General features: G+C 43.8%; 1 protein-coding gene across 5 annotated transcripts in view; it reads left to right on the top strand.

Annotated features, from left to right (window-relative positions):
- NEXMIF (neurite extension and migration factor) overlaps positions 1-12,145 on the top strand; it is a 198,879-nt gene extending 186,734 nt beyond the window's left edge. For all 5 annotated transcript variants that reach the window (XM_031944898.1, XM_031944896.1, XM_031944895.1 and 2 more), the window contains one exon: positions 957-12,145. In XM_031944898.1, the coding sequence (XP_031800758.1) occupies positions 957-5,329 (4,373 nt within the window). In that variant the 3' untranslated portion in view covers positions 5,330-12,145. The remainder of the gene's footprint in view (positions 1-956) is intronic.
- Positions 12,146-12,823: the final 678 nt, after the last annotated feature.

The following is a 12,823-nucleotide window of genomic DNA, read 5'->3' as shown; positions in this document are numbered from 1 at the left end:
AGAGTTCTGTTTTATTAAGTAGGTAATGGGCCTTGAGTGCCACGATTAGGATTTATATTTTATTAAGTAGGTAACAGAGGGTCACTTAAGGATTTTGAGCTAGGAAGTGACATGCTCTAGCCTATACATTAAGAAGCTTCTTTTGACAACTATGTAGAAGATGGAGTGGAGAAGCGAGAGATGGGGAGTCAGGGAGACCAGGGAGAGATAAGAGGCCATTATAATATCCTGGGGAAAGATAGCAAGGGACTGAACTAGGACAGTTATAGTAGGAATAGAACGAAGAAGACAGAGGTTAGAGCTATTACAAAGAAAAAATTCAATATGACTTTGCCACTGTGAAGGGGAGGGAGAATGAATATCAAAGATGGCTTTGTGCTCAGGAGGCTAGGAAATTGTGAGGATGGTAGTGTAAAAAATCAACTGAAGTAGAGAAATATTGAGATGGGAGGAAGCACGGTTAAGGGCAAAAGATGACACTTTCCATTACTAGATGTGTTAAAAATTGAGGTGCTGGTGTGACACGCAGGTAGTGCTGTCCAGCAAGCATTTGGAAATACACTCGCCACATACCATAGGAATGAGGTGATGGGATAGAGGCTCGTGTTTCAAAAGAACAAAGAAGCCCTTCCGACTCTTCCTAGCCTGAAACTCTGGCCTTGTGATTTGTGTTCAGGCAGATCTAGCTGCCCCAGAAGAAAATGAAGCTGAGCTTCAATAAGGGCCATATTCACCAATTAGGGCTGTTCAAAGCTAGTTTGAATGGCGGTTCTTTAGGATTCTGGTATTTACTCCAAGCAAAAAAAAAAAAAAAAAGCTGAGCATGGCTGGGTTTTTGCAGGTCAAGGAACAGAAAAGTAGATCATAACCTACTAGAGGGAAGAAAAGGGAGCAGAAAATCAGCTGAAATCTTTACCTGTGTCTCTGTGTTCTTCTGTTTCCATTCTCTTCCCCAGCCCACCCCCAAGGCTCCAATGACCAGGATCTGATGGTGAAGCTGGCAGCAACAACATTGCAGACCCTGAGCCTGACGCCCAAAGAGACTCTGGTGTCTACGCGGGGCCTTCTGCCTCTGACTTCTAAGAAACCCTGCCTACCAAGTCCCCCATCTCCCCTGAGGCTGACCGATGCACCTGAACACTCTTCTAATGATTCTTCCGTGCATGCTATTGCCCTCACATCTGGTATAACCAAGGGCCTGAACACATGGTCGCTGCCAGGGGACTGTGAGAAAGCTCCACTCACCATCATGGAACCTGGAGGCATGTCGGCCTTTACTGGCGACTGTCTCATGCAGCCAAGTCGGACTTGCCTGGGCTGTTTCATTGAGTCTAAGGATGGGATTGACGCAGAACCGGGTATAAGCTTGAAACCAGGTGATATAAATAGGGATTATGATACCTGTTCTGTCTCTGATATAGGGATCCATTGTATGAACACGGGAGAAACCATGAGATTCGGAGATGAGCTGCTTTCTGACCAGCTCCTAGGCTTCCCTCTCCATAAATCCAGGGCGGGAGACAAAAGAGACACAGAGAAATCTGACAGTGACTCAGAGGACCCCACTCAGAAAAATTATTATGAGGGATTGCTATTGGATAAATGCAACGGTGAGGAAACTCTGCTTTCAAATGCTAACCAGGAATGGGGCTACTTTGAATCCTTCATCAGTGAGAGCAAGATCGAGCTCCTTGACCTCTGCTCAAAAAATGAGCTGTCAGTCAACCTATTTTCAGAAGAGGATGTAGACAACTATATGTTTGATGATGACGACTCTACTCTGGGCAGTGACGTCTGCTCCCTGAAGATCCGATATGAATCCTTCCAGGACAACGTGCGAGACAAGACCAATGTCCTGCAGGACGATGCCCAGTTCAACTTCTTCCCCAGTGTTTTCACCAGCTGCTCCAAGAGGGAGACAAAGAATGGAGGCCTGAAGCGGAGTGGAGACTCCTCCCAGTTCAAAGTCCCCACAGAGAGCATCATCTGGGGGGAAGAGGATGAGGAGGAAGAGGACAAGAAAATAAGAGACCAGGAAGCTGAAGTCCAGGAGAACAAGAGAGTAGAGGAAGAAGAAAAGGAGTTTGGAGGGTTGTCTGCCTTAAGCAAACCGTGCAAGGGGACCACTGATGTGGTCAAGTATGTCAATTCCAAGCGCAACCCCTTCCTTGACACTGCCAACTCTGCAGAGGATTCTGGGGAGTTCAGCGATGACAGCTCCTGCACCGAGTCTTCATATGATGCCTTGAAGGAGATTAAGGATTGTAGCCGCTATCTTACCCGTGATCCTCATTCTGGCTCTTCTTCTGCCTCCACCACCATCCAGCAGAACTATGGACTGAGGGCTAAAAGGAAAGTCCGGTACAGTGAAGACTACCTATATGATGTTGATTCCATAGAAAGTGAGAGGATGTGCGAGAAGAAGGAGTGGCAGCCAGATGGGCAGAAGGAGGAGGATGATGACGAGTGGTGCCCCAAGAAGAGACGGAAAGTGCCTCGCAAGGAACCTCCAGTCATTATCAAATATATTATCATCAATCGATTCAAGGGGGAGAAGCACATGCTGGTGAAGCTGAGTAAGGTGGACGCCAATGAGATGACGGTAACATTGAATGAGAACCTGCTGCACAAGTACGCCAGGCTGGCCCCACTGAAGGGCTTCTGGCAAGAGAAGCAGCAGAATCGCCTTGATTCCCTTAGATCCACCCTTTATCACAAGCAAAGCTTCCACCTGAATGGCCTCGAGGCCCCATTCCCACCTCCTCCTCGGAAAAGAAAGTGCAAACTGGCCAACCGGCACAGGATCCAGAGAATCCAAGCCATCGAACAATCGACAAACAAACAGGGCTCCTTCTCCTGTGATCAGAAGCAAGCTGCTGGCAGTAAAGAAGATGCAGGCTCAAAAGGTGCACCTCACACAGGGGCTAGAGCTACCTCCAGCTGTGCCAGTGAAGCGCATTTAAATGACATGGCTGGTCCTGACTCAGCGAAGAGCCGATCACAAGACCGAGAGTTCCGGAAAGGGCCAGAGAGGAAAGTGCTCCACCGAATCAAATTTAAAAGTGAAGCCAGGTTAAAATGCAAGAAGAACAAAGCTGGGCAGGAAAGCAGTAAGGCGGCCCCTCATCCAGCCCCAGACAGCCAAGAGGCAGGCTCCAGTCTCAAGAATGAGAATATTCGTAGAGCCCCGGACAGCTCCCATCGATCCAATTGTCGGGAAGATAACGCTACTAAAAATTCTCTCTTCTTACCAGCCACCTGCTCGCCTGACGCGCCTCTGCCATCTGCTAATATCGCCACCAATGTACCCGTTATCCCTGGAGGGTATCTGCAGACATTGTTAGATGCATCGGATTTATCAAATGCTACCGCCATCTCCTACTTCACCCACCATCCCCCAGGCCAGCATTCTGCTGTCCTTCCTCAGCCAGAAAAAGCATTCACATCTCTCCAAACTGGCCAGAGCTGTGTGCTCTCCCCACCTTCAGAATCTGAGCTGCAGCACTCACCCCATCCCCTCAAAATGGATGCAAGTTCCTTTGGAAGTGTGTGGCCCAACAAGGCTATGACTGGCCCTCAGGATTTTATGGCTGATGCCTCAGGAGAGGCAACTGGGGCCCTCTCAGGCAAGTTTGGTGGCTCTGAAATAATTCCAACAGGGGATAACCTCTCAGCTGCTATCTATGGCCCAATGGGGGGCAGCAAGCACCCATACCCCACTAAATATATGCAGGACAACCAGCTGCCACCCGATGATGTCTATCAGCAGTGCCATTTCAATAATGCAGAGGGCTGCTTTCCTTTCCATCGGGGCACGCTCAACACAGACAATGGCCGGCTCATTAGCTTTGATTCTGTGGGCTCGCTGTCAGTCAGCTCCAGCAATTACAGCTCCTTGAGCTTGAAGTCTTGTGAAAAGGAGGGTGATGAGGATATCAATGATGACTTCTTAGCTCACTGCAGTCCCAAGCTGGTGATCCAGCAGAGCATTGATGAGATCACCCCCTTAAAGGAGTCCACTGACCTCCTAGACATCTCTAACTTCACACCGGACAAATTCCGCCACTCATCTCTCTCAGAGATGTCTCCACCAGACACCCCTAGTCTTTCGCCACAGATCACAGGCTCAGAGAATAGTAAGGCACTAGGGGTACTTAAGGTGTTCCCAGAGGGCACCCCAGGCCCTTTGAGCAGCGGAGAGAAGGTCAAGTGGGACTGTGGCAGCCTTCCACACCAAGATGAGACAGGTGATGGATTTAATTTATGTAACCATCAGTTTCAGTTCCATATGTTCAATGATGAGGACTCTGTCGGCCTACTCCAAAAAAACCCTTGCCTGTCAACATTTAATGAGCCATCTGGTCAAATTAGCACCAGTAGCAAAGTGTCAAAATCGAAAAAGAAAAGTTCACCCAGCAAGAGTGGGGTTACAAACCAAAGCTCTTCCCCAAAAGGCACCAGGAAAAAGACTTCTAAAGCCAACAATAAAGGAATTGAAAAGTCACCCAGCAAAGCCTCCCGTCAGATGCCCAAGTCAACGAGAAAAGGAAAATATGCAGCAGCTGTGGCTAATGGTGAGAAAACTCAAATCGGTCTCATCCGAGGAGGGGGTCAGCTCAACAATGCCGCCACGGGAAAGTTCTTGGCAGGATGTATGCACCATGGTAGCCCCACAACCCCTGTGAAGATGACAGGCCACAAAGACTTCTCTGGGGAGTGGTCAATGGGGAAGGACAGTGGCACAGGCTGGACTGATGTAGGCATGGGCAATGCCAACAGCCTCCTGGATGATGACCAGAGAGAATTTGAAGAACCTTCTAACATTTTGTCCAACATTGCTTCTGGCATGGCTGATGTGCAGAGATTCATGATGGCCTCCATGGAGCCCCTTTGGAGCCCAGTGGGCCATCATGGGGTTCCAAATATATACCGTTCTCCTGAGTCCAACAGCCTAAAATTAAAAACCCTAAAAATCTTGGCTGGTACCCCACAGGAGTCTAAGAAAAAGGCCAACAGTGGCTCCCCAGGAGCCAGTAAGAATCACAGGTCACCCAAGAGTTCTAGCAGAAGCAGTGGGAAAGCAGTCGTAGGTGATCCTGGCCGGGCAAACACAGCAGGATACAACTCAGACATTCACTCTCCCTTCTTGGATAAAAACTATAGTAACTTGAGCACTTTAGGGAATAACGGACCTACACACAAAAAGTTATACCGTCACAAATCCAGCTCAAAAACCCTGAGGGATGAGAATTGTAAGGGAAAACGTCAGGAGCGGGAAGCAGCCCTCAAGGACTCAGCTGGGACATCTACTTTCGAAAAACTGAGGTAATAGTATACCAAAATGGCTCAGATATACCCTTATCTTTCCTACTACCTGCTAAGCCTGCTGCAGTCCTACATTTTCTCCTTTCTCAAAAACAAGTTTGCATGAAAGAGACCATCCCCTTTCCCCCTCCTACCTTTTGCAAAATTAAAAAGGAAATGAAAGGGGAAAAGGGCACCAGAAGTACTCACACTTGCAAGCTACCTAGAAAGAATGAAAAAAAAAACAAACAAAAAAACAAAAAAACAAAACAAAACAAAAAAAAAACAAAGAAACAAAAAAAAACCCAAAAACAAACAAACAAAGAAAAGATTCTTTTTTTCTTGACTCAGCTGGTGTTAAACACCAACAAGGCTCCTTTTTCCCCCCTCCAGTTTACGCTTCTGTTTTTATTCTTTATTTCTTGAGGGGAAAAAACTCCCAGTTATCAGATGTGCTCTTCTTAATGATTTAGAAAAGGGAAAGACTTCGGGGGAAACCACCTTTTGTAAAAAAAAAAAAAATAGAACTTTTGAACACACACAAAAGCCAAAAAGGCTTCAATGGAAAGGATCTTTAGTTGGACATTTGAGAGCTCAAACTTCACTGTGCTGCATGTGGCCAAGTTGAGTGCTTTGTGGCCCCCTCTGCTGTTTATATCTTTGCCTGCATCCTTCAGTATCTACCACAGTTAAATTGACGTTAATAGATAATCCTGTGGTGGGACATCCATGAAAGCCAACAAGGAAGGATGGCATAAAAAGTTTGATTTTTCTGCAGGGAATTCAGACTATGGTCTTCCTAAAGCAGAAACAGCATTTTGAGGATTTCCCTGTGTTGGAAAACAAGACTTATTCTTCTCTAATAAGACATTTGATGTTTGTTTTCTGTTTCTTTCAAAATCTGCCTTGTGGTATGTTGACATGTAAGTGCTGAAATTGAGTTTGACCTTGTGGGAATACTTCTTTAAGTGCAATCCCTAACCTGGGATTCTCTATGAAAAACTTTTAATGAGTCAGACAGTTGTACAGTAGTTGATGCACAATGGCTCCAAAGGGAAAAACGACAACGACAAAACAACAAAACCACAAAATTATCGTGCCAAACTGATGAACAAGTGACTGGACTGGAAACATTGTTCCTTCTTTCTCAGCATTGGGTTATGAGTGTTGGGGGAATTTAGCCCCTTTGACTTAACAAGAAACATTCCAGTGGTCTGCTATTAACCAACCCTACTTTCTTGGGTAACAGCTCTAGCTCTAGGGTAAAACTGGGTTGTTCATTTACACCAATTTACCAAAACTTATGGACAAGGTTAACAGTGTGCCAAATTGACTGACCTCATTTCACAGATGCACCCCCACAGTTTACAGCTCAAAAGTATTCTCTCTCTCTCTCTCTTTCTCTCTCTCTCTCTCTCTCTCTCTCTCTCTCTCTCACACACACACACACACACACACACACACACACACAACTGCTAAACAAACATAAAAGTCCTGTGTAGAAACAGGACCAGACCGGCAAGGCGATGAGATCTTTTTGTTCACACTCTCTTTGCCGAAGAATTGAGTTCTATTAGAAGAATATAGAAAACACGCCAGGTAAGTCTAATATAGGAAGTCGAGTGTACACATTTCAAGAACATTTTTCAAGGAAATGAAACAGCTGCTTTGAAAGTTTCTGTTTTCTAAAAGCAAACTCTGTAGCTGAAGATTATTTAAAGTGCAAAGTTATTGCTGATCCTTTGTATCTCCGTTTTATATCTTTTCTAAGAACCTGGGGAAAATTCTAAATATTGGCATCAAATCTGTGCTGATGATGAATCAAGTGTGTTGATTGTTGCTTACAATATTTCATCCTGCTTTGTGTCTTTTCTGGCTTCTATGTTCTTGGAGTGTTTAATTTCATAATGCTGATGTCATGTAACCTGTGTTTGGATTTTATTGAGAATTTTAGTTTGATCATTTATTTCTCTTTTTATGTCAAAGAACACAGAGCAGTCTTGGGGGGGGGGAATGAGCCAATTAGGGCCAGACAACCTTAATTGGGGGACAAGCATCAAGTGCTACCCACTCAACCCAGTCCCAAAAGAAACAAAGTCTCTTTGCTTAGTGCCACAGTTCACACATCCACTACTATCGATCCCTTTTGCCCCTCAACTGATGCCTGTCCCTAGTTTAAAATTGATCATCTCTTTTACTTGCAGTGGAGAGCCTCCATGTCTGATGCACTCTGATCCAAAATGAGATCATGGGGGTAAAAGTACTATGAAAACTACTGAGCACTATAATGGGATTGTTATTATTCTTTATCATCATGATTATTATTTGTCCTACTGACCTAGGAGTAAGAGGGCTGAGGTTATGAGAAAGAGGTAAAGTGGGTAGGAGAAAAAGCTTAGGAGGCAAGAAAGGGACAGCATACATTTGGAAAGGGAGAACATGACAGATTAGAAAAGGACAATGCATATTTTGAAAGGGAGGATGTGAGCAAGGGTACCTACAGATAGGGACTAGTTAGTGATTGCCTTCCTAACATGTTTACTCGGAGTTTTGGAAAGGTGCTAAAGAAGATATGGAAGGAGAATCATTCAGAAGCATTGAAGGTCAGAATTGGAAGGGATCTTAGAGTCACTGAATCCAACGCCCTCATTTTACAGATGAGGAAATTGAGGCCCAGAGAGACATGACCTGAGGTTATGCCATAAGTAACTGGCAGGGCCAAGACCCACCCCCAAGCTTCTTGACTCCTGATCTAGGTTCATGATTCATTTCAACAGTCTGCTATGTTGACAGCTCTACAGCCAGGAAACACACAGGTAGCAAAATGAGTAAAACCAGCTCTACCCTCAACGTGAAACCTGACTTTCCCTGGACAAGAGGGCTGGGAGCGATTTGAAAGGCCAATGACTGAATTTAGGCTTTGACAGTCAACAAACATTGACTCTGCTGTGTAACTTGGGAACAATGGAATCTTGACACCAAGTGAAACAAGACCCTTGCTCCACAACTGCTGTCCAAAAGGGGAAAAGACCCAAACTGGAATACGCTCATTCTGGCACTCTGTTGGGTAGTGTGTGCTGACTGCGCTGAATGCATGGGAGCTGGTTCCTAGAGCTGACCAATTCAAGTTGCTTTAGCAAACTTTTCTTAATTACCTGCTGTGGTCCGAATGTTGCCTCTCCCCCAGAGAAGAGCACGAAGTCTCACTACAATACGTCTCTTCCATCATGGAACTCATAATCTGGAGGGGGGGAGATAAGACAATCCAGATAACTAATTCACAATACTATGGACGTTAGAATAATCGAGGGGCTGGATGAACTTTGAGAGAAGAATCATGACCTATGGAGGTTAACAAGGGGGCTTCTTGGAAAATAATGCATTCGAATTGAGCTTCATAGGATAGGGAGGAAGTAATCAGGTTGAAGAGAGCTAGGGAGGCCATCCCAAGCAAAGAAGCATCCAGAATCTCAGAAGCCAAAGCCTTCCAGATGGGATGAGAGCCTGGAAGGGAGGGGTGGGGGAGGAGAGGGTTTGCCATGATTCTGAGTCTGATCCAAAGAGACAGTGTTGGATATTGTTCTATAAGTAGAAAAGATTAGATAAAAAGAAAAGTGGCTGGTTTGGGGGGAGTCTCAGAGAGTCATTGTCAGGTCTACCTTGAAGTGGGGAGGATGAAGTTAGGGATTGGGGGTAGCAAGAAATCAATAAATGATGAGAACATTTCTATGTTTCAACTTGCTGTTAAGCAACTCCTTTGGAAAGAGAGATTTTGATGGTATCTCCTGGGAACCAATGAAGGATTTGGTCTAGGGAATAACACCTCTTTCTCTCCCCAAACCACTGACGTTTTCAGGCACCTTTTTTGGCCTGCAAACCATTGGGTTTCCAAAGGTATTACTATAACTCAGAGTTCTAGAGAAAGGCACTGTATTGAACCCAAAATGAGGGCCTACACATGGGAGAAAACTGCAGTAGGATTTAGAATGTGAGATTGTAGAGCTGGAAGGGACCTTAGAGATAATGTAATAATACAACCCCTTTATTACACAGCTAGCTAGGTGGCATAGTGGATAGAGTGCTGGACTTGAAGTCAGGGAAGACTTGAGTTCAAATCCTGCTTAAGACACTTCCTAGCTGTATGACTTTGGGCAGGTCACTTACCTTCTCTCCACCTCAATTAACTTATCTGTAAAATGGGGAAATAATAACACCTACCTCACAGGGTTGTTGTGAGGATCAAATAAGATAATACATACACACACACGAAAAGTGCTGAGCTAAATATCATGAGCAAACTGTCACCATTGTTGTTACAGAGGGTAGCTGAAGCCCAGAGAAGTCACACAGCTAGTAAGTGACCGTCGGGACTGGAACTGAAAGCTAGTGCTCTTTCCATGAGACGCAGCCTAATGTAGTATGAGAAGCACTGGATTTGGAGTCAAAGGGCCTGGATTAGAATCCTTGCCCTGCTAATTATCAGTTGATAAAATTTTTTCCCTCTCTTGGCTGCATGCAGTTTCCTCATTTATAAAATGGGAGAGGGTTGGACTAGCTAATCCAGCTCCAAATCTATGATCCTATGATCTCAGAGCTCCAAGCTCTTGATCCTATTCTATGTGTATAGCATGTATGTGTGTGTATATATATATGCATGGCACATGCAACATCGAGCCACCAGTAATCTAGACTAGTTTTAGGAAGATCCCAGCTTAGCCCATCTAGGTCCTTGAAGACAGAGACACACCTTGAAATCTGTGCTGAGAAGTTGCCCACAGCATAAACTGCAGATGAACCCAAAGGAGGAGAATGTGTTTGCTGACTTCAGTATTACTCCAGCAGAAAGACAAAAATAAAGATGTCACTTGTATTACTTAGATCATAGGGTCATTTATTTCAAGCTGGAAATTGCTTTTGACATCATCCAATGACGCACAGGGCGGAGATCTGAACCGAGGTCCTCTGACTTCAGAATCAGCACTCTGTCCAGCCCATCATGAGAAGAATGGAATACCACCTAGCTCTAGCAGAAACATTTGTGCTCTTGCATTCTTGAAAAATTCTCCAATTGGAAGGTTGGGGTTGGTTTCAGTTTGGTTGGTTCATTGAGACAGGGAAGGCTATACTCCACTGCAAGTATTATTTTCTTTTTTTTTAAGAAAGAAAAGATGTTTGAACTGTGTTTTGTTTCTTTTGTTTTTCTTGATGAAGCCCATCATTAAGATTGGCTTACCCCTAGAGGCACCCAAATTTTTTAAATGTCATTAATGGGGACCTCAAGCAAGCAGACCAAGCCTTTTAGAAGAGTTTCTCAAATAGGGATCTGAAATAAAGGTGAGAGAAAGAACTTGCATTGGCTTCAGCTGACTTCAGTCTGGGAGGCACCTCATCCCTAGCTGGGATGGTGTCAGTTAGGGGATGATGCTCAGTCTGCCTAGTACCAAAGCACAAACCCTTTACAGCACTTTCCTGGCTCAGCTGGGCAGCTCCTGATATCACTCAAAGGGAACTGGCTGGCTTAAGCCTGGGTTGACATTGGGACCACATGTTCAATCCTTGAGATGCGTGGGGTCCACAGAGCAAGACTGGGGAGGTAAGAGGACGCAAAAAAGCCCACGGGAGGACAAAAAATAGTACCAAGTTTGTGGTATCGGCAAGGCTTTCAAAATTGGTATCTCAGGTAAACAAGTGACATTAATGGCAGTAGAGAAACAGCCATGGAAGGAAATCTTATCTAGAAGGTGAGGATGGCTACTGGGGCCCAAGGTGATGAGGTGGGAACTGCCAGACTATTTTAAAGGCTTTGAAAGATGCTCTGTTTAAAAGAGAAGAGAAACGTTTCTAGTTTGAATGACCCTCTCCCTGGATAGCTAGAAAAATGTCAAGTTCTAAAGCACAATGGAAAGGCCAAAAAAGAAAGATCAACCCAGAGAGGCCTGGGAAACTACTTTGGACTTTGTCACATAGTGGGAAGGAAAGAAAAAGGGAAGGAAGCAGGGTGGAGGTAGAAGGAGATAGATGCTCTCTTTGAATTGCCTAAGGCACACTGGTTGTGCAGTTGTGAATGTACCATTCCTGCAGTTCACTTCCTTCCATAGAACTTAATGCACCTCTGGAGTAAGTTGTTAATGTTTTATGGTGCTAAAGGAAAGGAAATGATGATTTTCAGCCCTGCTCTGACCCCCTAAGCATTCAAGGAAATTTAAAAAACACACACAAAAAATCCTTTAATGGCCCTTTTTATGAATGTAACATAAACATTTCTGTTTGACATATGACACTGCAATTTTACCATGAGTGAAAATTATTTGCCTTTTTTCTTTTAGAATAAGCTTTATAAATATTCTGTAGAGTCAATTGAAGTATAATTCTTAAGGATCATTCTAAGACGCCTACAAAATCTTGTATATTTTTAAGTGTGCCAATTTGTAAAATATTTTGTAAGTGTATATTTTTCTTAGGAAAGTGCTGTGAAGTGTCTGTATGTGCGAGGTTTCCTTTTTCCGCACCCCCGGGTGTGAATAAAAGGACATATACTTAAAAGTTCCTGGTTTTAAAAACCAAACTATAAAGAAAAACAATGAAACTTTTGTTGGGAATTTTGTAATAAGAGACATGTTGTGAACGAGTGTAGTGACCTTGTGTAAAGAAAACTGGAACAGTGGTGAACTTGCTGTTTTATAGAACCTCCTTGTAAATTATTCTTGTAATATTTTTGGTTCTCTTGTTCTTGTTGCGAAGGTTTTAAATATTTGTGACTGTATGGTGAAAATGTCATATTGTTAACTTGCTGAGTTTTGTTATATCGTTTATGGAATAAATAAAAACAGTTTAAATCTTGTTTTAAGATCATATATGAAGAGATCAAACCATTTTAAATTCATTATATTCCATCTCCTGAATGTAAAGAACTTCATTGTTCAGATACTATGTAGGGAAGAGGGGATGATTTTGCTACATTCTGGTGGATTTAGGCTGGTAGATGAACAAGTGGAATTCTTGTATGATTGTTCACATTGGTTCCAGTTCCTTCATCTGCACAGCTCTAGTCCTCAAAAGCACCTAAGCTGTTGCTTCTTGTGAGTAAGGAATGTTTTGTTCATTGTATTTGTATCCCCAGTGCCTGGCACGCAGTAGGTGCTTAATAAATATTTGTTGATTGGTTGTTGATTTCCTTATGATGCTGATTTACAAAAGATTTAAAACTGCAGTCACACTTCTAATTTCTTTGGTATTTTAAGATTAGAGAAGAGCCGATGAATTGCACAAATTTCCCTAGTTCTCTTCTCCCTTTCACTTCACAGCCATTCCCAGTCCCTGCTTTCAGCACACCTCTACCATGTTACCTAAAAGACCAACACACCTCACTGCTCTGCCCTTCAGTTTTTTCATCCATAAAATGTGGATAATACTATTTGTGTTGCGCTCCCATGGGTTTTGAGAGGAAAGCACTTAGTTTAAAATGAAGAGCTATCAAGCAGCCAGCTAATTAGACTATTTCATTTTCCCCAGCTGACTC

The sequence above is a fragment of the Sarcophilus harrisii genome, chromosome X, assembly GCF_902635505.1.
Source record: "Sarcophilus harrisii chromosome X, mSarHar1.11, whole genome shotgun sequence".
NCBI lineage: Eukaryota > Metazoa > Chordata > Mammalia > Dasyuromorphia > Dasyuridae > Sarcophilus > Sarcophilus harrisii.
This window is presented reverse-complemented; position numbering and strand designations above follow the sequence as displayed.